The sequence below is a fragment of the Platichthys flesus genome, chromosome 6, assembly GCF_949316205.1.
Source record: "Platichthys flesus chromosome 6, fPlaFle2.1, whole genome shotgun sequence".
NCBI lineage: Eukaryota > Metazoa > Chordata > Actinopteri > Pleuronectiformes > Pleuronectidae > Platichthys > Platichthys flesus.
In genome coordinates, this window is record NC_084950.1 from 6,441,630 (window position 1) to 6,462,990 (window position 21,361).

A 21,361-nucleotide genomic window follows, 5' to 3' on the forward strand; every position below is an offset into this window, starting at 1 on the left:
GCTGCACACGGCTGTCCTGTCAAGGATAGTTTGTGTCCAGCTGAATATTCTCCTCGTGTTCTAGAGTCTCTGCAATATCTTTCATTGAGCAACCTGGGAATCTCCATGCTCCCTCATTAATGAGGGGTCATAAAGACGTCTGTAGAGACAGGTGGTCATGTAGCGGAAGAGACAGCAAGTTAAAAGGTTTCGGAGGTGTGTGTGCCAAAATGATGCCGTGCTCCAGCAGGAGTTATGTCTGTTATGTAAGAAGAATCTAGACTCAAGCTTCAGCGTTCCTTGTTTTTTACGTTCTGACAGAGAGAATCATGAACCATCTCAGAACATTTCTCAGAGCTGAATATTGCACAAACCAAAATGTACTTTTCCGTCAGTTACGTTTCAAAGCTAATGTCCTGCAGCCTGTGGACCAGCCTGTCCCCTGGTCACAGTCCCTCTCTCAGTCAGCAGGGATTGGTTTCTCACCAGGCATCTGCGGTGAAAGACAAGCTGCAGGGAATGAGGAAGTCAACAGTGACGACCCCCACCCCCTTCATCACAGGGCAACAGGAGCCAAGACAGGCTGATGCGATCAGCTCCAACACACACACGACTGGGAAATGAGACATTTCACCAAAGACCTAATTTCCAGATAATTATGGTGGAAGTCAATATAGAGGAAGTGACAGAGTTACGTACTGTTACTCCCCCCCCGACCCACCCTGAGGGAGCCTTTAACTTCCAGCCCTCCCCATTCTTTGTGGCTGACTCTGAGAGCAGGGCCTCAGTCTGACTCTCAGGTGCTGCAATGACAAGTCTTCCACTGGGACAAAAAATGTCTGTCAGAAATGTGTCATTAAAGGCCTTTGTCATCGTCCCTGCGTGAACACGAGCTCGACATGACTGGACAGGTGACATCGAACGCCAGGTTCGCCTGCAGGAAGCAGCGCCACACAGATCCACCCGGTGCTTTCGGATTACCACACGAGTTGAGCGCGGCCGGAGAATGTAATCGACCTCGGGGCAGCTGCTCGGAGCGCGAGAGACAAAGAGCGAGGAGGAAGAAAGGAACAGACAGATCAGCTTTCACTGCCCTTTTGTTTCTCTACCGCGCAGCGAGCAAGACTGGGGCTTTCTCTTTTTTGGGTCTACCACAGAGCCGGGAGAGAGAGGCCACCCGTTCCTCTGTTCGGTGTGTGTCCAGTCACGCATGCCCCACACACCTAGAACAGGTTTCCATGCATCAGGCCCCTCTGACACGCCATTAACCAGGACAAATCACAGGACCCCAGGGGAGAGGGTAGCTTCCTCCACACAGCCTGATTAAAAAGTAAGATATATGAGGCATGTCCACAGCGCCTGTGTCCAGCTGAGCAGCTGACACACACACACACACACAGAGCTGACAATTTGAATTGTTCCAATCTATGATGATGCATCAGTCATTTCTGTCCTCCTTCAAACGGAGATTACAATCTATAATTAGGGGATCCACGCACACACACACACAAACACACATTTGTATACTATATATGTATAAAGGCTATACACCACTAAAAGGTTATGAGAAAAAAGGCAGACCAGGGCACCATCAACCTCGTTCTATTTTCAGACTGGTCCGATATAAAAAACTAACTTTGCTTTGCAGCTCCTGCTCCTATTAAGCTATAATAAAACGAGGCTGTCAGCGAGTCCACAGAGACTTTTTGAAGAGAGCAGTGTGCTCCACTTCATCCTAACCTAAAAAGATCCTCCCAGAAAAAGAAATGACACGACAAGGTTCTCCTGGAACTGAGCAGCAGCCTCATGCAGCGGTCTGTGAGGCCGGGTCCTCCAGGGGACGGACCGATGGTGCCACCAGACGAGGACTAGAACAAGCGATGTACGCTTCTTGAAATGTTCATGGACGATAAAGAAAGCTGTCGCCGGGCGGAGAGCATGTGAGAATAAAACAGAGGGAGCAGTGTGAGTTACAACAGAAACAATTTACCGATTGTTTCATCACGGTTACGTACTCAAGACCTACATTCACCCATGCATCAGAGTTCTAGCACGGTAAATACAAAGAACAACATGTTTTTCTTGCACGTTATGAGACTCAGAACCTTCGCTGTTCTAACGATGTGATGGAAACAGAAATAGGAATTCAGTTTATCAAGCTACCAATATCTCAGGAGAGCTACACTTCCCAGGAACCTGCTGGCCAGTTACTTTGCAGTGAAGTTACACACGACTGATAATCTTTAATTATTAGTCGAAACCGCCAAAGGGAATCCACAATCTCTGCAGTCAGCACGACCGGCAAATCCATCTGACTGATCAGAGCTGGCAGAGCGGCGGTCCGAGGACTCTGGTCAGGGGTCAGAGGTCAGAGGTCAGCGGTTTGGTGACCAGCCGGTCGAGTTGTCGTGGACAGAAGACCACCAGCAGGGGGTCAGCAATAGGATACACAAAGGGGCTTCAAGAGACGGAAACCCAACACCAGAAGTATTTCATGGAAGATTTTTACTTATCGGCTTCTCGTATAAATCAGTCTTCTGTGTGGGTGGGTGGGCGTGTGTGTGTAAGTGTGCTAGAAACAGTTGATGACTCAGCTGGATTATTTGCTTTCATCTGACTGTAAACCAGAGGCAAGAAGATATGAAAGAACTATCAGCTATTTCATCTGTTGCATAATAACCACATGGCATGAGGTCTCATGACGATTAAATAATTGCGCTATTTCTGGAAACAGCAGACCAGCGTTGCAGAGAAGTTGGGGAGCTTTCAGGGAAAAGTAGAAGCTTCATAAATACCCCAGAAGATAGAAAGGGGTGGGGTGGGGGTGGTGGGGGGTATAAATACATAGCTTCATCTGTCACGTTTAGTTTATTTCAACGTGGATGCAAGCCACGGGGAAACTTGGGAACTGAGTGAGTGTGAAGGGAAATGAAGCAGGCAAAGCAGGAGTGAGACTTTCTCCATGTGTGACCACGGGAGCAGGACACAACGAGCAGTCGTGGCTGAGAGAGATCTTTATCTGTAAAATGGCTTTTTTACCCGCAAGCACCCCACGTATGTGTTACTGGAACGACAGCATGGCTCCACAGTTACCATCGCGGGGGGGGGGGGGGGGTGGTGTGGCTCAGAGTTTAGGCCAGAACTCACAAGATCTGCCTGTGGCCGCGAGAACACCACCAATGGCTGCAAGCTCGGCCCGGGCCCACTCCTGCTGCAGCCCACAATGAGCCTCTATTGTGAGGGCGATGAGCTCAGAGCTGAGACCATGGGAAACTTTGTCCAGCTCCACTCCGCTCGACTAAAAACAGACCCGATATGGAGGACTGTGTGTCCACATTGAACGACGTGGACATGTCAGCGTGTCCGCAGCAATACAACTTCAAAATAAAAGACCAGAGCGTTGGCGTCTTAGCTTTGAGCTATACTCAGTCAGGGTAACAGATGCAAAAGAGATTCAGCCTCCGGTTGACGTTTCATTGATCGCTTATTTTTATAACACCATTAACCCCTCAAACTTCTCCTCGGGGGCAGCCCAACGTAGCAGCCGTGCCTTGAGGGGTGGTTTCTCTAGCTATTGATTCCCTCAGGTCGTGGGGTCAAGGTAGAAGAAAGGAGAGTGGGGGAGGAGATGAGGGGGACCAGATCAGTAAATTAAACTTCTGTTCATCAGTGTTAAGGGGGTGGATAGGAAGACAGTTTACGACAGAGGGTGGAGGGACAAACGCCGTGTGAAACTTTACACCTCACGGAAACTTCATTTAACACCTCGATTTTATCAGATCCAAAAATGATGTCTAAATTTGTTTTCTGTCTGTGTGTGTGTGTGTGAGACAGAGAATTTATGGATGGCAGACATTAATGGTTCAATGCTGTAATTTACAGGGTTTTGGCAAGAAAATGTTATCAACTTTGAGAGAGATAAAGTCCCATAACATATAATATATGAGAAAAGCGGTTGTACTGTCGACATTGAGAACTAATTTAGTTTGAAATGGGATCAGATGTAAGAATCGGAATACTTCTTAAGAGGAGCATTTCTTCTCAGACATTTATTGTAGAAATTCTACAGATTAGATAAGGTTAGATAAGATTATAAACATGTTAAGGTTATTTTCCAAGTATTACATGTTTCGTATAAGAAGTACAGAGAGATATACAAACACAGCTGAGGGCCCACGATCAGATAAAGTCAATAAAGTGCTTTAAGTTTGAAACGAGGTGAATGGTTCAGCAACTAAACAACCAATTCATTTCAGGAAAACTAGTTTGTTTTGTGGGACTGTAAAAATGCCAATAGTGATTTGAAAGACTGATAGGCACGCCAGTTGATAATTTAGCTATGCTTACTACAATTACGTAATCACTGCCAGGCTTTTCCAGTGGGAGTACGTGAAGAAACAGGAACTCCTGAAAACTCATTGATTAAAGACATTAGTACCTGAGCCAAGGAGCGAGCCACAGCTTGTGAACAGATTTCCACGGCGAGTAAAAACCTTTGACACAGAGAAGAGGAAGCCCAGGTGGCAGATGTCACATTGTTTAAGTGAATGCAGGAAATAAGAACGGGCGAGAGTCTCTGCTTATAGCATGTTTACACTCATCTTAAAAAGCTTTCGCCACCGCTTAATGCAGAAAACGGCTTACGGCCGGCAGATGAATCGGCTGAACACACACAGAAACAGATTAAAACAAGTCAACCAAGTCAAGGCTTACGACATCCGCCTTCACTTATTTCTGCACTGACCTCATACTGTCCCTTCCCATCCCCCCCAGTCTCCTTCCTCCTAATCCAGCCCTACTGGGTGGCGGGCAGCAGCCTGGCCTGATGGTCAAACTGTGTCTGTCTGCCTTCCTGTCCATCCATCTGCTGGGCCCCAGCACTGGTTCTAAGGAATTAAAGTTGTCCAGGGAGAAGCCAAAATCTCCCTAAGCTGCCTTAAACCTCCCTTTTATCATTTCACTGTTTCCCCTTAGTTTTAATTATTGTGTTTTGTTTTTAAGCAGCGTCCAATTCAATTAACACCCAGTACGTCCCATAAGCTAATGCACCGTAGCTACTCACTGAATCTCATCCAGCTCATTACCAGGCATGCTGGTCCCATGGTGGGATTCTTCCCCATGCCCCAACACCACCAGCAGAGAGTGGGGTTGGAGTTGGAGGGGGGAATAGCAGCAGAACATGTCATGTGCAGCCACTTCAGTCAAAAGAATGGTTCACATTTCGCTGTGTTCATGGGTAGAACCGTCTCAGTCGGCGTCACGCTGCACTGGGCTGGATCTGATCCCTTCTGAGAAGAAACTGAATTAACCAGTGTTGGTTACAACTGCAGACAATTCACAGAGCTTCTGGTTTTTGTCTTCAGCAGCAGTAGTGCCTCGTGAATTGCAGCCTTTCTGTTTGGTTTGGGGATGCGGGGGAATGGTCAGGGTTTGGTTTCGCTTCTTTTCTTGAAGGGGGAGGTGAGGGTCAGGGGGGGGCAGCAGTAATGTCCTGGTGGCCTTTGTGGGGACAATGAAAAGCACAGCAGGGGACGTGAAACCTCGCTTGTGCTCGGTTGAGTTTATTAAACTGCAAAAAGGGCGAGTGGCCACAGATGGTTCCGTCAATAACTATTCACCCGCCCATGCAAAGCGCAAGCCCGTATACAAACAACCACTAACACCACACCCCAGGCCACACCACTGGGTGGAAACATGCTACGATCACTTCTGGAAGATGGGGCGGTAAAATCAGATGGTAAGCGTGTGAATGGTGTGTTGCTGCTCCAGGATGTGTTAGGATTCCACTGGGCTTTCAACCTTTAGACTCTATTAACACCTCTGACACCTTTTAGCAGAAAGCTTCTCAGACCCACCAACATCAAGAACTTTCAAAGTGTTTTTGTCACTAGCCACTTTTACACAACACGTTGAATGCGGGAATGTCTGGATTTTTGTTCTGCCAGCACTGTTCATTCACTGTTCCACCTTTATGCCAGCAGTGGTGGAGGTAGTTAAAGAGCCAGATCAATGCATGTGTAAAATGGAAAGCCTGCATGGTGCGACAGATGCTGACACATAACTGCTCCCAAGGAAACAGTGCCTGGGAACACACTGAGAATCAAGCTCGCATGGCAGGAATGGAGTTTAATGCACCGGCGTGTTGTAATGCTCTAAAATCTCTGTTTTGTTCTGAATCATTATTTTCATTTTTCAGTGTTTGGCTGGTTTGAAAACGACCTCGTTATATTTATTCTAAAAACCAACACATTGAAAGAAGTGATGATGAGTGACTCTGAGACACGGGACTTAGACCCAGGGGACTGAGGTTTGACAACAATAGCTAATTTATGATGAGTTTCCAATTTCAATATGTGTTTAACTAAACAATTCAGTGTAAGCAAGCAAGGTTCACATAAATATGGGCCAATTCATGGTAATAAAGAGAGATTACTGTATGAAATTGCTAAATTCTACTTCTTGAAATAGTATATTAATCTCACCAAGATGTTTTAAGGAGCAAAATAAAGAAAAAGAAGACAGCAGGGCCAAGAGGAGGAAAGTTTAGGAAATTGTGTTCAATATCCCAGGACATTTCATTTGGCTTCAGGGAATCACTGTAGCAATGGTCCCAGAAGATGTCATTAACTTGTTTTCTTATAAATTCTAACTATTGATTTTACCCCAAAACATCAAGCATGAAATGGTGACCATTTCAATATGTTGCATGTGTGAATCAAATAATAAATGTACAGGTTTTAGCTTCCACTTTCAGTGCACCACACCCTCCACATGTCACATGTCTGATGCTGAACTGGATTTATGTCACTCAAATCCACAAAAGACCAGTTTAAACATAATTACAGCCCAGATTCAGCCGGTTCCAGATGTCATATTTGCACGACATCTGGATTGTGTGATACAAAGTTATCTACACATACAAGCTCATCTTCTGCCACACAATTATACAAAAACAATTCCTACTATTACTGATTTTAATTGCAGAACAAAAATCACAAGACAAATTCTGTTAATTTGAAAGGTATTCACAACCGCAGCTAATCCCTCTGCATACTAACATTTGCAGAACCCTCCCTTTGAGGACGCAGCAGAGCAGAGCTCCGATTTCAAACGACAGTGAGGGCAGGTCAAAGGGGCCGGGCTTTATGATGATGCTGGAGAGGAGCCCTGTCAGAAGCTCAAGGGTTCCAGTTCGTGGAGTCGCGACCCCCACAGACACAATCAGCGAGCCACACACTGACATCAGAGCAACACTTTGCCCGAGACAAAACAAGGGCAGTACTGCTTTGCCCCGATCCACAGACACAGAGCCAAGCAGAGCATGCAGATGTACCCACGGCCTTAAAATGGCTTAAATTGAGAGCAGCCGACGGGCACTGTGAAGCAAATTAACAAATTCCACTGTCTCAACCAAATCTTCTGAATGTTTTTGTTTTTCCTAAAAACGAGCCGAGTCTTGATGTAGATGCCAATTAAAGCAATTAGCAAAATTGTAATTCTGGTGCCACAGAGCTGTTTTCAGAAAAGGAACGTTTCCTTGAACCGTCAAAATGAGTTCTTATTTTCATCTGTGGGAGGGTGAAGGATAAAAAGGGTTAGGGTAGGAATTTCAGCTGAATGACAAATGACAGACTCGGAAGGGCAGTGTCAACCATCGTAAGGAGGCTTTCAGACAATCACCATAGAAAATTACATTAAATTCCTCACATCTGCTGACTTGAACAACAATCTCTCTCACTGCGACTCTGGAAAACACTGAAATCAGGTGGGTATAAAACGGCAACACAGACAGAAAGGCTGCTGGGTAATTTGACGGTGGCACATGACCGTGGTGCATATGCCCCCTATAAAAACCAGGAAGTAGGGCTCCAGGCTCTAGATGTGGCTGTGCAAGACGAGACATATCTAGTAATATCGAGTCCTCGTGACAGATATCGTGAGAATTAGTCAGATTGTTCAGCAACGATACAGACAAGCCAAAAGGCCAGAAGATCTGACATCAGCTCCAGCTGTTTTCCGGGCTGCTTGTTGTTCGACAATCTACCTCTGGCTATCACAGCTTCACTCCAGATGTGCGCCCGCTCATTATCACCGAAAACTTCTTTCACTCATAAAACGCTTTACAGCTGTGAGATCGGGAACAGAGCACTTTATGTCGACTGGAATCAAAAGCCATGTTTCTACATTACGAAGCATTTTTCCACGCTACCAACTGCTGAATTGCTAATGAGCCTGGCGGCGATTATTCCCAAATAAACAGTGTCTGTGTTTGCAGAAGTCCTCTGACCTACTTGTTATACAACAAGCATAAACATAAAGGTTTAGTAGAGATGATACACTTGGCCTGAATATGTCTGCCCATGGTTTCATTAGATCTTTGTGATAAAGTCAAGGAAAAGAGCACTCGGAAGGTTCACAGGTCTGCTAAGGCTGATTGGCCACGATGGCCATGTTGGATGAGAAAGTTTGGAGATCAAACTTATAAAACAAAATTGTCAAGATACGCACTAAATGGCATCTGTTGACAGATATGAGCACTAAATGTTCATCAATATCTCTGCATTTGTTTTGGGGAATTGGGAGAAACACATACAAATGTCCCAAAAGTGCATCAACTTGACTCCAGATGTTAAATGGTCTCGACCTTGATCCATATCCCATCAGTCCACCAGGGCTCAGCGTTTTTTGCAAGATCCTGCAAACAGCAGTGGAAACATAACCTCCATGGCGGATGTAATCAATGAACTGATATGGAGGACCAGCGAGGTTACTGGGGCGGAGCTGGTCTCTCTGACAGCGGTGTCAGCAGAGGACGAAGCTGTCCAACTCACAGGATGTCCTGGACAACGTCTCCCACCCCCCTCACGACGTGCGGGCTAAGCACAGCAGTACATTTAGCTACAGACATACTCCACCAAGACGCACCACAGGAAGTCGTTCCTGTCTGTGGCCATCAGATTTTACAGCTCCTCCAATACACTGACCAGAATTTATTACAATAACCACTTAGCTGCTGCATATCATAATACAGACAATATTTATGTAGAGCAGTATAATCCACATAACACACATATTTTATATACTTATCTATATTACGTATTTCTATTTATTATTGTCTTTGGTCTGTATATATATTTTTATTTTCGGTTGGAGAACTGGAATGAGACCTGGTTTCTCCCGGGGATCAATAAAGCAGATCTGATAGTAAAGCACCCTTCAAAGTGACTACCCACAAGATATTTGCATTGCAAAACATACCAGTAGAGTATTTTATGCAAATGACTCCCCGCTACCTGTGATGTTCTCTTCAGCTTGATAAAAAAATGTATCCCAAGAACAATATTAAAATGCACGGTGAGCCCCAGTGAATTGCCCTCAAAAACCAAATCCTGCATCTTCAACAAAACAAAACAAGGTAACATTTATTAACTGGGGCTCCGGTGGTCCCATCAAGCAACAGCTCCTCTCATCATCAGGTTGTTGTTATTGTTGTTGTTGTTGTTATCACCCCGCTGGGTTCTGCGTGACAAATGGGCGGCCTCGTAATCTCTCGTTCAGCACACCCGATGACTGTGCATCATCCCCTAATATCGACTAAAAGCCCTGAGTCACTCTCACGGTAGAGAAGAAAAGGGGGGGGGGGGGGGGTGCTGCTGAACATTCCTTGCAAATGAGAACTTGTGCTCGGCCACATGCTGTGTTCTAATTCCTACAAGCGACATCGACCCCCTTCCTCCTCCCTAATCCCCATCGACCCCTGCTCACCTATCCCCCCCCCCCCTCCTCCTCACTGTCCTGTGGGTTTTGTGGAGGGGGGGGGGGGGGTGAATAGGTGGTATTTGCAAACAGAACCGGAGAGCAGAGCTGAGTGGCTGGGGGCCATGTCCCCATGGTTACCCCTGGAGAAGCGACTGACTCTTTTCCTGTGCTGGGTGGACTGGGAACCAGCTACCGCTCTGCTCTGCATGTATGTATGTGGGGGGGGGGGGGGGGGGGGGGGGCTGCTTCAATTGGGGACACAGGATAAGTTAGGGTGGTACAGCATCAGTGTGGTGCCTGGCAATCACCCACTTAAACCAAAGGCACCAGGGGCAGGAGTATGTGGCATCACAGAGAGGGGCGGGGGAGGATAGCTGAAATAGAACCCCAGCATGGGCACCCAGCTCTTCTGATGTGCCCCTGAGCAACACACACACACACACACACACACATGAGCCCTGCCTGAACTTGTGCTCCTCAGTGGATCCTGCTGTGGGAACAAGGCGGCAGCTCCAAAAGGCTCATAACAGGTTGTTAACTACATGATAAAACTGCACCAGTCCAAGCAGTAATGGCAGCATGTGTGTGCCAGCAGATAAATCGAGGGGAACTTGATTGGACAAGCAATCTGAGTGCAGATGATTTGATTGGTGAATGATAGAATGATAGTGATCTCCAGCTGTCTTTCATTTTTTTTGGGGGGGGGGGGCTGAGCACTTGAAGAGGCTTTCACGTGCAAAAGAAGTAAAACAAAAGAATTAAGAACCACACCTGAAGGGAATTAGCAATTCCTTTTCATTTGATAATACCTTTCACTTCCATTGAATTGCACACATGAATATTTTATCCCATAAAACTGCACCATGGGAAGTTTATTAGCTAGTTTCTATGAAGGTCGGTTATTGAAGTTATACATGTTCCCGTCTGCTTTGCAATAAACACATTTACAAGAGGGGGGACAACTTTTTCTAATGACTCATGGCCTCTCCCCGGTTCCTAAACATGTCTCTTACCTTTCACTTGACTCTCGTAGTCCGCGATTATCTCTTTATCCTTTTTGAACCTCGGCGTGGACATTTTCTGTCTTCTCGTGTCCGCACGGACAAACTTCTTGCGAGGAGGAGGGAAGAAGTAAAATGTTTGTCAACAAGCGGGATCCTACAGGAGCCGACGCATCCTCCACCCCCAATACGCAGCAGCAAATAATAAAAAATAAAACAAAAAGACGCGAGAGAGTCACGGAACCGGAGCGCGAGCGGGTTTAACTCAGCAACAAGCGAGAGGGACGCGGACTCAGTCCCTCATTGTTCCGCTTCCCTGTGGATCACCAGCGGATAGACGCGGCGGGGCCGATGCGCAATCCTGCTCCAACCAATGGATCCACGCAACTGCAGGAGCGGCCGGCGCAACAGCCAACAGAGCTGCTGCTACCACAGAAGAAGACGAAGAGGGGGGGCAAACACAGTCGTGAAGTTTCAGTCTCCGTGGAACGTTCCCACAGCTCCGCGTAAAAGTGGTGCGCAAAACGCGTCCGGGGGAAAAAGGGGTCTGCGAAGTCGGATTGATTCGTGCGCGCGTGTAGGTTTTCGTAGTGGTTTCCCAGTTCTTGGGAAACACGCACACTCACACTTCCTCAACCCCCCCCCCCCCCAAGCTGACTGGTTGTCCCTCGACGGTCTCTCCCTCTTTGACTCCCCCCCTCCACACACGCACACACACACGCACAGAACTCCCAGCAGGCTCAGAGGCAGACGGGGCTGCAGCGCACGGCAGCCGGAGCCAGGCAGGGAGAGGAGAGGAAGGAGAGGGAGGGACCAGTGGACACCAGTGAACACCAGTGGAGCAGACTGGAACATCCACTGGAACTCCAAACTTCTGCTTTACACAAAATAGATTTTCCTCAGTGTGAGATGTGATATAAAAGCCATTTATTGTTTTTATTTCATAATAAATAAACAGGCAATACATTAACGTCCCATGGGATATAGTTAAAAAAAAAAAAAAAAGGATATCCACTGCTTTGCCAGGAGGGATATGAAGTATGAATACAAATGAGGTTCAAATTGAAGTATTCTTACACCCATGCATTCAAACAGGCTACAGCTGTAGCTGTGTGTTACAGCTAATATATCATACTATCACATATGGTATATCTATTTAGTATTGTAAACACATAGCACCTAATACATGCTTCAGGCCCCATGACATGATTTGATCTGTAGTGATGTTTTTTCTCCTTCATTCAAAAAGCTTCAGCTTCACATTTTAATCAAAACAGTAACTGCTGAAACATCAACCGGTCCACGGCGCCCTCTGCAGGGGATTTGAAGCTACAGGACAAGCCCCTCCACTGACGTCTCCTCGGGACAAAACTCCATTTCATTTTAATTGCACCATCTAAAACAAAACCCATGCAGCACATCACTGAAATAAATAGACACAAAACAATTATTGTTTTGTTATGTTCTGACCAGAACATGCCACATACACCACATATGTTTTCTAGCGGCTCACAATACAAAATAGATTCATGTACCATTTTCAAAACAAGATCTAAAAACACAATCTTTCTCATTCTACACTAAATGTTTAGTATTTGCTCAAAAGACAATATTAAGAAAGTATAAACAAAGATATGAAACAGTTATAATAACGTAATTACTTTAAAAAGCAAAGGCAGCATCCGTTATCTCCAAATGTCTGAACATTTCACAAATCGTAAAGATTTAAATAATAAATATATAGTAACGCCATCGAGTCCGTTTACAGGACTGAAACTGACAAGTTTAAAACATAATCGTTTAATAATAACCTGCACGAGGATCACACCGAACATCACCAGGTTCACTATTCCAGTAGTACATCACGTTCTTCCACAATAAAGTAAACAATTCACTGTTAAATGTTATCCCTGTTGATATTGAAAAGGTTTGTTAATTAAGCTGCAGTCAAGCGCTTTTGAAGAAGGTCTCCTCGATGACCTCGGTGAACCGCTCTTTCATCTGCTGACGGAAACTGCCGTACCACTCCAGCAGCCTCCTCCTCCTGTCCACCCTCTGCTCCTGACTCATCGCTCGCTCCCTCTCCAAAATGGCCGGCAGTTCTTTCCAGTCACTGATGAAGACGAAGGGGGCTCCCGCGGCTTTGAGGAGACGCAGGGGGGAGCCGGGCCCTGCCGCGCAGGTGCCAGGAGTCAGCACGTCTTCCACCACGGGCACCGAGCCATAAGAGCACGCTTCAAAGATGCGGTAGCACTCTGTGTTGATGCCGACTGGGCACAGGGTGAGCTCACTCTGGGCCAGTGCTGTCTGATAGTGTCTCAGACTGTCTCCTGTCTCCTGAGGGAGCCACCTGAGGCCAGAAGGGAAGAGAGAACACTTAACCTACTGAGATAAATACACAAGACAGACACTATGTTCCTTTACTGTTCCATCAAGACCGTAAGTAGTTCTCTCACCTCAATTCCATTTTTAAGTTAATACGATAGTATAGCATTAGATAGTCATGTTCTTATTAAAATAATAAGAACATGACTATTTTAAACACAGCCTTTCTTTAGTTGTATATCTTATTAACTTATAAAATAATAAGAACATTTAGAAAAATGTATAATATGTCACAAGCAGGAGTGAAACCTGGCAAAAGCAGAATAAAATAGCCAGAGTATGTTCTACATTCTACAAAAACACCATCAAGTCCAAATGAAGAGCTAACCCTAACCCGGAATGTGTGGGGACATTTTTCAGATCGTTTAAATTTAGTTGTTAAGCTGAATTTTCTCGTATTCAAGTCTTTTTTGTACCAAATCCCTACTTGGTGTTTCTATCCCTCTGGTGCAGCTCAGCAAAGAAACCCAGGCATGAACACACAAAGGAATTTACTTGTAAATGTAAGGAGCAATCCCGTAAGACATTTAAAAGACACTCTGGTAAAAGTATTTTCCACGGGCTCAGGAGCTTTGAATACATTGGACAGTTTACTAAGTTAGAGGATATTTAATGGTTGTAACAAACTTTTATTTTTACTTCAAGATAAACTCTAGCACTAATACTCAACAACATGCTAAAAACAATTATCATTAATAATATTTGGTTAAGTCAGATACAGTAGGAAAAGAATCATGACTCACTTCTCTCTGGCAGTGGTGAGGCATTCCTTATCCAGGCCCGGCTGTTTTAGCACCTGCATTAGTGTTTCTCTGGAGGAATTTTTGTACACAGTTCCCAGGAAGTTGCAGAGGTATGGTCTGCTGGAGGTAATCAACTGGGGATTGGGCCTGATCAGAGGAAACTGTCTGTATCTGCACAGAGAAAAGGAAAAGCGGAGCAACACATTAGATAATGGTATTTATTTAAGAAGACATGGTGTAAGTTTTTGATGCTGAAGACTGCTAAGGGAGGACGTACGTAGCAACACCGAGAGGCCACTGGAAGACATCTTTGTCGTTGACCCAGGGGCTGTCGTACACCACAAACAGCAGGTCCACAAAGCCCCCGTTTCTCTTTAGGTAGGGGCCGATCCAGGCGTTGTTGCAGTGCTCGTTGCCCAACAAGACCACAGCCACGTGCAGCACGGTGCGGGACTGAACCAGAGTCTGAACGTGCTCCAGCCACCGTGTGGAGTAAGAGACCTTCTGCTCTTCACGACCGTTCAGAACCAGGACCAGGCTGTGCATGTCCACAGGGACATGGCCCTGGACCACAGCAGGACCTGTGTAGAAACTAAAGACAAAAAGGTATGAGGGGACGTAGAAGCACCACATCAATGTGATAGAATTATGCCTATATCAGCGGTTATTAGGTAGAGGTTGTGAATTATGATCCCATCTGTAACTTATTACCTGAAATCGATTTTTCCTGACTGCAGCTGCCCCTCTCGCCATTGCGCTATCTTGTCAGTGGGGTTGAGGGGTCCCTCTAAAATGTGTTCCCAAAGGTAAAGTCCTGAGGAGAAAATAAAGGTTCAATACTCCTGGTGAGAAAATGTTAACCTACTCAGTACCATGATTCGCAATTACGATGTTACCATGCTTCCACAGCAGAGTATTAATCTGTTTAACATCTTGTGTATCACAAGCTAAAGATATAAAGGTTTTGTTTACAATTACAGCATTTTTCATAAATAATGATGAATAAAATATACTGAACTTTTATATTAAAAAAATACTTATACTGACAATTTTTTTAAAACATATTGAGGTATTTTTCTATTAGACATTTTTGAAGTTCTTTCTTTTATGTGGACTTTTACTCAGATAGACCTTTGCTCGATATTTAAGTATATTTTCTTTACTTTTGGACGACCACAAATATTGAGAATTTTCTTAAACGGGTTAGGGTTAGGGTTAGAGATTGAATATGAAATAATCCTACTGATGTTTTTCTCCAATGTGGAATCACCGAAATTGTATAAATTGTTGTTTTCTTTCCTCTGGAATCTGTCCTTTATATTTACATACTTTATACTCACAGCTGCCATGTTTATTACAGTAGCCCACACTGGACTAACTTAACACCTTTTGAGTTTTTAAGACAACTGCCGAATACCACAGGTTCTCTGTCATGTTTTGAAGGGAAGGGTGAGGTGAGGGGTGTTCAGCTAGAACATGCAACCTCACCACTAGATGTCACTAAATCTAACATACTGAACCTTTAATTTTCGGAACTTACTCAGTGGTGGCTATAGAATATACTTAATATTCACTTCAACTTGGCAAGTGCACATCAAATTACCCCATACTACACAATCCTCTGCATTTAAATGCATCAGTAGGCTGTGCTAACGTGTTGACCGGTTGCTGTGCATCTTCCATTCAACCACAACTCACCTATGGCCGCTTTACCCCAGACCTGGACCTTGTATCTCTGGGCTTTGCTCTTCTCGATTCGGCCCAGATGCTGTTTGAAGGCGACTCTCTTCTTGTTCAGGTCAGAGTTGTACTCCACCTGTTCATCCTCCCACGGATTCCAGTCTGCTGCAAGAAACGGAGCCGCTGCACGGCCATCTCTGACGACACCTGCAACACACAACACACCATGCATTCATTGTGGAAACACCTCAATACCACCAGGAAATAAAAGAAAGGTTTCTAGCTGTTGGTTTGTGACGATTGTGTCCATTTATTTTCCTGCTATATACGATGGCTGTGTGGAGAAAACGTACCGGAAGGTGCTCCTGGCTCTTTCTGCACCACCCTGTGAACACGGGATATTACTTTACTGCTGAAGAAGACACTATAGGCCGCGTACAGTGAAAAGGCCACATACGCGAAAATAATAAGGAGGAATAGTTTTCTTTTTGGTATTTTCATCTTTTTCTTTTTCTTATTTCCCCCCCTATCAGGTCCCCATTGTGTTTCCCGTGACCGTATTGAGTGAGGGCCGCTTGTTTACATCACGAGGACCTCTGGATACAGCTGCCTCAGAGACATGCCTGAATAAAATTACGTTATTTCTGTGTTTATGTTATATTTATACAATTCTATTTAATATAATCACCAATTATCAAAATCTATATGTAGTTTTTAATTTATAGTACTAATTATAAAATGTAAAATTAGATAACAAAGTTATTTTACAGAATAGGCACTAGCGGGGCGCTACGTTACGGACTGACGTAACGCGGAACCTTCTTGAGTCGGAGCTAGTTTCTGGAAACGCAGAACACGGTGACACACGCAGCGTTTGTTAACGGAAGGTCGTGTCCCCTACCGCGGGGTATTAGTGTCAGTAGTTCGGAGCAGAGATGATGTCTGTAGCCGCCCGGTCCGGGGCTCTGTCCCCTCACCTGCAGGCAGCGAAACACTCCGTTAAAAGCCTGGTTTTCCCCGGAGCGAAGGAGCTGGTGCCCGCTGCTGGTAAGGGCGACGCCTGCTAACAACATTAGCCAGGACTGCTACATACCCACATATGTAACTGTTAAACACTGTTAATACTTTTAACACTATTATAACCGACAGCTTAGAGATACATTTGTGTGCTATGGGTACAATTTATGTATTTTATTATTCTGTGGTGCTTTTCTGCTAAATCACGCTATTGCTAACAACCTACTGTAGCTAACAGGAAGTAGCGTGTATGGTGGTGTAACAGCAATCCCTGACGTGATCAGTGGTTAAAGTCTGAGCAGATAGTTAAAGTGATGAGTTCATATGTATCTTTATAGTGAGATTTCAAAGACCTTTTATAACACCGCACTCCTCCAGCTACAGTCTAAATATAGCGCTCATGAAATCACCAGTAGGGTCATGTCCTTACATGATCCTAGTGGTTCTTTGTCCAGGTTGCGTTGGACAAAGGACGACGTGTCACACAGACCATGTTATAAACAAACCAACACAGAGTTTGTGTGTCTCTGAACATTCACTGTACATCTACTTGTCCATTATTGAGCAATAAATGATTTAGTAAGAAATTGAATAATGTCCTGTCCACACGTTGCTTCTGATTTCCAGCTCCTGCCGGGATCCGCCTCGCTCACACAGACATCAAGATTCCTGACTTTGGAGACTACCGTCGCCCTGATGTCGCAGATCCCAACAAGTCATCCCAGGACAGCAGTGAGGGAAGGAGGGTGTTCTCCTACCTGGTCACCGGAGCGTCCACCATGGTGGGCGTCTATGCAGCCAAGACAGTGGTCACCCAGTTCGTATCTTCCATGAGTGCGTCCGCCGATGTCCTGGCCTTATCCAAGATTGAGGTCAAGCTGAGTGACATCCCCGAAGGCAAGAACATGACCTTCAAATGGAGAGGAAAGCCCCTGTTTGTCCGCCACCGCACGGAGAAGGAAATTGCCTCAGAGGCAGCTGTGAACCTATCGGAGCTGCGCGACCCTCAGCACGACAAGGATAGAGTGATCAACCCCAGCTGGGTCATCGTCCTTGGCGTGTGTACCCATCTGGGTTGCGTTCCCATCGCCAACGCCGGAGAATGGGGAGGCTACTACTGTCCCTGCCATGGCTCCCACTACGATGCCTCAGGAAGAATAAGGAAGGGACCTGCTCCTCTGAACCTGGAAGTTCCCTACTACGAGTTCCCTGATGAAGACACAGTCGTTGTTGGATAAATACTGGAGCTCAGTGGCCGATCCTCTGTAATTTTTATTTTTAAATGGCGATGTTAAAGAGCTGGGGGTGACAAAAAGTATGTATATTTAATAAAGAGATATCTCCAACCTTATTTTTTATTGTATCCTTCCTTCACAGACATCCAACAAGCAGTGAAATGTGTATTCACCTTATATACATATATACACCTGGTATGCAAATCTGTATCGGTATGAGGGAAAAAAGGAAACAACTTGCTCACATCCCATTAACTTATCATTGTTCTGTCAGTGGACCTCGGCACACTGGCCCCTTAGTTAAAAAATAAATAAAGATTAGGTCTAATTTAACTCTGGTTGTGCCATCTTCACAGACACACACACAGACAAGCTAACGTTTAAAATCCCTACATTTCCCACGTCTGTGTTAAAAAATGGTTTTGCTCATTTCTGGTGGGGCTGTGAGATCGTCAGTGTAAGGAAGGTTACATTGATCCATTATCTATACTGCTCATCTACTGGGTATCGGGTGAGAGGTGGGGTCACCAGCATATCACAGAGTTTACGTACAGTAGAGACAAGCAACTATATCAAGACAAATTAACATCTACAGGAGAGTTTATCTCCAATTGATCTAATCTACATGTCTTTGGACTGTGGGACAAAGCCAGAGCACAAGAATATAACCCCCAGACACAATGAGGAATGACACCAGACTGAGATTTTTCCCTTTTATTGGGTTTGTCTCGAACTGACCAGGTTACACTAGTGATGACCATAGCAGTGTAAGTGTATTTACAGTGTAAGCATTAACCTGTGAAATCGATCAATTCAATTTCTTCTTTGCTTTTATTGATGAAAGCATTTCATTATTTGACTTGAGGTGATGGCAATATAATATACTGTACACAAAGTAAAAAATAAATATTCACTTGTACTTGAGTAATGCACATCAAACAAAAAAACATGTCTCACTGTACAGTCACTTTGTACATGATCATTGCATTTAAATACGACAGTGGGCTGTACCTGTATTTCTGAGAACTGTGCTTCAGTGTAGCTGCAGTCAGGCTGATGTGGTCAGACCTTCAATCAGAGTCACTTTTAACATCAGAACCATTACACGCTTAATTAATTAATGATTCCTGCAAATGATATGTTTACTCTCGTAAACAACAGTTTGAATGTATAACCAGAATCCCACTCAGTAGAGTGTATATACCAACAGGAAGGCCCAACAGTCCCATTGAAACCAATCTAGCTACAAAAAATGGCACAGAGTCATAAATATCAATAAATTAAATGTGCTTGATTTAAACAAAAATTAAGACCGATTAATTATTCCTATGGAAATTGATGAAAGGTTCAAAGACGAAGAAAACCTTTATCTGCGCATTTTTTCCGGGATTGTGCTAAAATGTATTGGGTTCTTGTCTTTTCACCAAGTTTGAGAGGAATCCATTGGCACAAGGTTATAATGTGCTTACCGGTTTTTTAACCAGTGTTACCAGGATTTCACATGTTTCTCCAGCTTCATAAAATCAGTTCACATTCTTTCTCAAGTCTTTCTCCTCTTGAGCTCTGAGGCCTCTGAGTCATGTCGCCCGGTGTGTTCCACAGACACTAGTCCACGTAGTGCACCTCGCCCTGCAGCTCCTTGGTAACGTATCCCAGCAGGGCGGCTGTCAGCTGCTGCTTCAGGGCGGCGTTGCCCATCACCAGAGCGGAGAGCTGCACCATGTCCGTCCACTGGACGTCTCCCAGCACGACCATCAGGTCCTCGTAGAGCTTCTGCTGCTGCTGGGGACTGAGCTCAATGAGGATCTGAGGCAGCGGCTTGAACTTTCCACTGGTCAGCCAGCAGCCCAGGAGGCCTCCGACAGCGCCGCCTGCAGGAGGATAGGGGATTGATCTGATCAACAGTCCCATAGGCGACTGTAGTAAAGCATTCACCTGGGTGATAACAGTTCAGATTACACAGGGAGATTCCAGCTTGTAAAAAATGAGTCATGCTGACACAAGTTGCATTTCCTTCCTCCTCACTCACCCACTGCAATACCCAGAGGACCCCCGACCAGCCCCCCGGCGAAGGCCAGTCCCCCGGCCGCTGCTGCCCCCTTCCCCGAGCCCCTCACCGTGGTCTGGATCTGCTGATTGGCAGATAACTCACAACACAGCCTCATGACATCATTGACCCGCTGACACATACTGGGATCCAGAGTTTTTTAAAACTTGAGGAGACAAAAGCAGAGAGGACAACTTCATGATCCAGCAAGTAATGTTAATAAAGTACAGAGTAGGACATCAGGGAATCAAACACAATTAATACGACTCTGATACACAGAATACTAATTAAAACATGAGCCTGACGTATAGAAATGTATGTTTTCTGATCAATTTAACAAAATATACTATTATTTAACAGCTGGATTCTATTGATTGCATCAGAGAGCATATTGAAACATTAGCTATTATTACCCAGTGGCATCTGTAAACCCCTGTATACACAACCTCCATTCACAGGAGGCTATGGGAACTATATGAGCGGGTCTCACTTACCTGACTGTGTTTTTAAATCCTCATGAATATCCGTGGAGCCTGTTCTTTATTTCATTAAGTCAAATATGATGTGTTCAGTCCAAAGGCTGAATTCACCGGCTACCCCTGACTCCTGAGCTCGCAATGCTTCATGGGAAAAAAAAAACAGAAACAATGTTGCATTCACGGACATTCAGAAATTTCTCTACTTTGGTCTTACGACCAACATGTTTATTTAGGTTTAGTGTCATATTTTTAAATAATGCTAACCACATGCTTGATTAGAGACACGAGTTTTTTGCACAAATACAATGAAGGATGTTGAAAATGAGAGAATAAGTACATCATTATCATGCTTAATCTTCCTTTGGGATTAATCAAGTATCAACCTAATAGAACTACCTTTAGAAAATGTATAAATTGATATGGACGTCCTAGAAGTCTCTTAATTTAATGCAGATTTTGATGAACCTACAAAACTGGTCACGTGAGGTGAATTGATAAATAAAGAAATAAATAACAAGGGGCTTCGTGATCCCATCCTATTCACTTAAACATCTTTATTAATGATTCCCTTGGTAGTTTAAAGCTATATAAATTGAAGTTGACTTAAATAATTTTGAAATGCATGAGTGATGATTGAAAATTGCTCGCCAAATATTTTAAATCAATGTAAACATTATTATTACCATTAGCCCCTTTAATTTCTTAAAGGTGATGTTTTGCCTTGTCAAAATAATAGTGGTCATAAATGTTAAAATTAGGGGATGCAAGGTTACTCTTATACTCTCACTTATAAATGTATTATTTGTTATTGTTTCACAGTGAATCGTTTGCTATCGAAACAGCTGGAAATTGTGACATTTCCAAACAGCATTTAAAGGCATCGCAGAGAGCCAATCAGCGTGTGGGAAGAAGGGGGCTGAGGCCATGGTTGATCTTACATAAATGTCCTAGAAACAAACTTGTGCATGACACCTGCTCCACGGAGATCAGTGTGTGTCCGTTTAAGATTTCACTGGACACACTTGTATTGTGTTTG

General features: G+C 44.6%; 4 protein-coding genes across 12 annotated transcripts in view; 1 reads left to right on the top strand and 3 right to left on the bottom strand.

Annotated features, from left to right (window-relative positions):
- Positions 1-11,377, bottom strand: part of srgap1a (SLIT-ROBO Rho GTPase activating protein 1a) — a 75,791-nt gene extending 64,414 nt beyond the window's left edge. For all 8 annotated transcript variants that reach the window (XM_062390061.1, XM_062390060.1, XM_062390062.1 and 5 more), the window contains exon 1: positions 10,752-11,377. In XM_062390061.1, coding sequence (XP_062246045.1) covers positions 10,752-10,815 — 64 coding nt within the window. In that variant the 5' untranslated portion in view covers positions 10,816-11,377. The remainder of the gene's footprint in view (positions 1-10,751) is intronic.
- A 272-nt stretch (positions 11,378-11,649) lies between these two features.
- On the bottom strand, positions 11,650-16,111 carry rxylt1 (ribitol xylosyltransferase 1). The gene is made up of 6 exons (XM_062390817.1): positions 15,901-16,111; positions 15,566-15,754; positions 14,579-14,681; positions 14,145-14,459; positions 13,868-14,038; positions 11,650-13,089 (listed from the first exon to the last, which is right to left on the bottom strand). The coding sequence occupies exons 1-6, from the start codon at positions 16,046-16,048 to the stop codon at positions 12,687-12,689; spliced, it is 1,329 nt and encodes a 442-aa protein (XP_062246801.1). The 5' UTR covers positions 16,049-16,111; the 3' UTR covers positions 11,650-12,686.
- Positions 16,112-16,385: 274 nt separating this feature from the next.
- Positions 16,386-17,915, top strand: LOC133955390 (cytochrome b-c1 complex subunit Rieske, mitochondrial-like). Its single transcript, XM_062390211.1, has 2 exons — positions 16,386-16,594; positions 17,192-17,915. The coding sequence occupies exons 1-2, from the start codon at positions 16,483-16,485 to the stop codon at positions 17,800-17,802; spliced, it is 723 nt and encodes a 240-aa protein (XP_062246195.1). The 5' UTR covers positions 16,386-16,482; the 3' UTR covers positions 17,803-17,915.
- Positions 17,916-18,498: 583 nt separating this feature from the next.
- Positions 18,499-20,464, bottom strand: zgc:112052 (protein C19orf12 homolog). 2 transcript variants are annotated; one of them, XM_062390212.1, is made up of 3 exons: positions 20,341-20,464; positions 19,829-19,989; positions 18,499-19,670 (listed from the first exon to the last, which is right to left on the bottom strand). In XM_062390212.1, exons 2-3 carry the CDS (start codon positions 19,986-19,988, stop codon positions 19,405-19,407), a joined length of 426 nt encoding a protein of 141 aa, XP_062246196.1. In that variant the 5' UTR covers position 19,989; positions 20,341-20,464; the 3' UTR covers positions 18,499-19,404. The 2 variants fall into 2 exon arrangements, with proteins under 2 accessions (XP_062246196.1, XP_062246197.1); XM_062390213.1 differs by having other exon boundaries at positions 19,829-20,012.
- Between the last annotated feature and the right edge of the window lie 897 nt (positions 20,465-21,361).

What these genes read in the sequence shown, in the direction of transcription:
- rxylt1 (XM_062390817.1), bottom strand. Translation starts at nt 16,048, where the DNA reads ATGAAAATACCAAAAAGAAAACTATTCCTCCTTATTATTTTCGCGTAT. An exon ending in CTGGGGTAAAGCGGCCATAG is followed by an intron (nt 14,682 to 15,565) that starts GTGAGTTGTGGT and finishes TTTTCTCCTCAG; the next exon opens with GACTTTACCTTTGGGAACAC. An exon ending in CTCACCACTGCCAGAGAGAA is followed by an intron (nt 13,090 to 13,867) that starts GTGAGTCATGAT and finishes TTCTGGCCTCAG; the next exon opens with GTGGCTCCCTCAGGAGACAG.
- LOC133955390 (XM_062390211.1), top strand. Translation starts at nt 16,483, where the DNA reads ATGATGTCTGTAGCCGCCCGGTCCGGGGCTCTGTCCCCTCACCTGCAG. An exon ending in GGAGCTGGTGCCCGCTGCTG is followed by an intron (nt 16,595 to 17,191) that starts GTAAGGGCGACG and finishes TCTGATTTCCAG; the next exon opens with CTCCTGCCGGGATCCGCCTC.
- zgc:112052 (XM_062390212.1), bottom strand. Translation starts at nt 19,988, where the DNA reads ATGTGTCAGCGGGTCAATGATGTCATGAGGCTGTGTTGTGAGTTATCT. An exon ending in TCCTCTGGGTATTGCAGTGG is followed by an intron (nt 19,671 to 19,828) that starts GTGAGTGAGGAG and finishes ATCCTCCTGCAG; the next exon opens with GCGGCGCTGTCGGAGGCCTC.